This window comes from Zingiber officinale, chromosome 5B (genome assembly GCF_018446385.1).
Source record: "Zingiber officinale cultivar Zhangliang chromosome 5B, Zo_v1.1, whole genome shotgun sequence".
Taxonomy (NCBI): Eukaryota; Viridiplantae; Streptophyta; class Magnoliopsida; order Zingiberales; family Zingiberaceae; genus Zingiber; species Zingiber officinale.
In genome coordinates, this window is record NC_055995.1 from 137,708,689 (window position 1) to 137,710,492 (window position 1,804).

The window sequence follows — 1,804 nt, forward strand, 5'->3', positions numbered from 1 at the left end:
ATCTTTTGCTCGATTTCTTATGTTCCTAAGTCCCTGCACACTTACAATGCATCAAATTCGTATGGTCCAACTTAACTCGATTGATCAACGTCAAAACAACCCAAGGTATTTACATTAATCAAACTTTTTTTTATTAATAATTGACTGATATATGGATAATCGACTACACAAGTTGATTTTTGAATTTATCATAATTGATTTGTGGACCAACAATCATTGATTATAATGAATATTGAAAGTTCAGTTTAATTGGTTTAGTCAAAATCTAAATTTTATAATCAAAATTGAACTAAATAAATCAAGATTAATTTTTAAAAAAAATAAATTTTTGAAATAACCAAACTAAATTTTTAAAATAAATTGATTCATTCAATTATTTAAATTTAACTGATATTTTGCTTACCTATAAACATGAGGATGATAATGGAGGAGGAAAACATCAATTATCATGAACTTTTTGCCACAATAGCACCAATATGAGTTCATATAAATTTATTAATGAACCTTAGACAATTTATTACACAAGATTGATATCTCTTATTTAAAACCTCCAGCTCCTCCATAAGCAAAAACAAATTTATCTTTATCATCTACATAATGATTATCCGTTATGCTATAATAATCACCGATATCAGCCCAAGCCACAATACGCGTAGGATCTAAATCATAAGTTCTATTAAACCAATCCACAAACTGAACTTGAATGAAATAAGCAGCTTTATTACGTCCTTCATTACTTGGATGACCACTGCCCATCGGAGGGCTTGGCACATTCAAGGGAGAGTAAACATGTCCACCCATTTGAACCATTTCTGCACAATCATCCATCGTTGGAAGCAATTCCTTAGGGAAATACCCAAGAGGTAGTTCATCATTATATGTAACCCACCAATTCCCTGTATTAGAATCCTATAAATGAAAATACATAAAATTTATTAATAAGGATTAAACTTCAATAAAAAGTATCATTTAGAAAAAATAAAAAAATTACCCTGGCGATTAGTATCGCTAGATATTTTTGTTCGCCGCCATAAGTGGAAAATTGAGGAATAAAACTTCCAGGTCCATAAATATTAGTGGTGCTAACAAAACCAGGACATAACAAATTCACACATCCCGTTTTCTCATATCCGTCACTCTGAAAACATGTAATAAAATATTTTATCTAAGAATATATATATATATATATAACATATGAAACTAAAAGAATAAAAATTAAAAGATTTATACTTACAGTCCAATAAGTAAAAAAACGAGGATAATTTGTATCGTACAGGAGGGTTGAAACCTATGAATTAGATATTAATTAGTGACGATATAAAACAATATTAGTAAATGATTTGTATTAGCTTACATGCCAACCAATCTGGATCACATTGCGTTCATTGTTCGGAACATTTACATCACCATGAAGATATATAGTGGCAGATGATGATTGACCAGTTGGTATATTTGAAAGCCTGTAAGTTGCCATTTTTGCGTACGCTCCATAAATTTGACCAATGTCAGCTTCAATTAGGGCATACTATGTATAATGCAAATATTATTTTTCTTTGAACTCTATAAATAATGAACTAAAATTGTAATAATAATAATAAAAGTGATAAAAAAATAATAACTAACGTGATGTCCTGCCCCAGTTGGCTTGTAGGCTAAGTCATGTGCTCTAAATTGGTTTCTCAATAGCTGAGACTCAATTAAATCTTGTTTACGAGTACGTTGGACGAGAACAGTGCCAGAAGGACAAGTATCATTGAATCCATAAACAGAAGCTGATTTAGATTTTGCAAGCTTCATTTTCGTT

The 1,804-nt window shown here is 30.3% G+C and overlaps 1 protein-coding gene across 1 annotated transcript; it reads right to left on the reverse strand.

Moving 5' to 3' along the window:
• Positions 1–537: 537 nt before the first annotated feature.
• Positions 538–1,474, reverse strand: LOC121987118. Its single transcript, XM_042541016.1, has 4 exons — positions 1,355–1,474; positions 1,235–1,288; positions 992–1,138; positions 538–909 (listed from the first exon to the last, which is right to left on the reverse strand). Exons 1-4 carry the CDS (start codon positions 1,472–1,474, stop codon positions 538–540), a joined length of 693 nt encoding a protein of 230 aa, XP_042396950.1.
• Between the last annotated feature and the right edge of the window lie 330 nt (positions 1,475–1,804).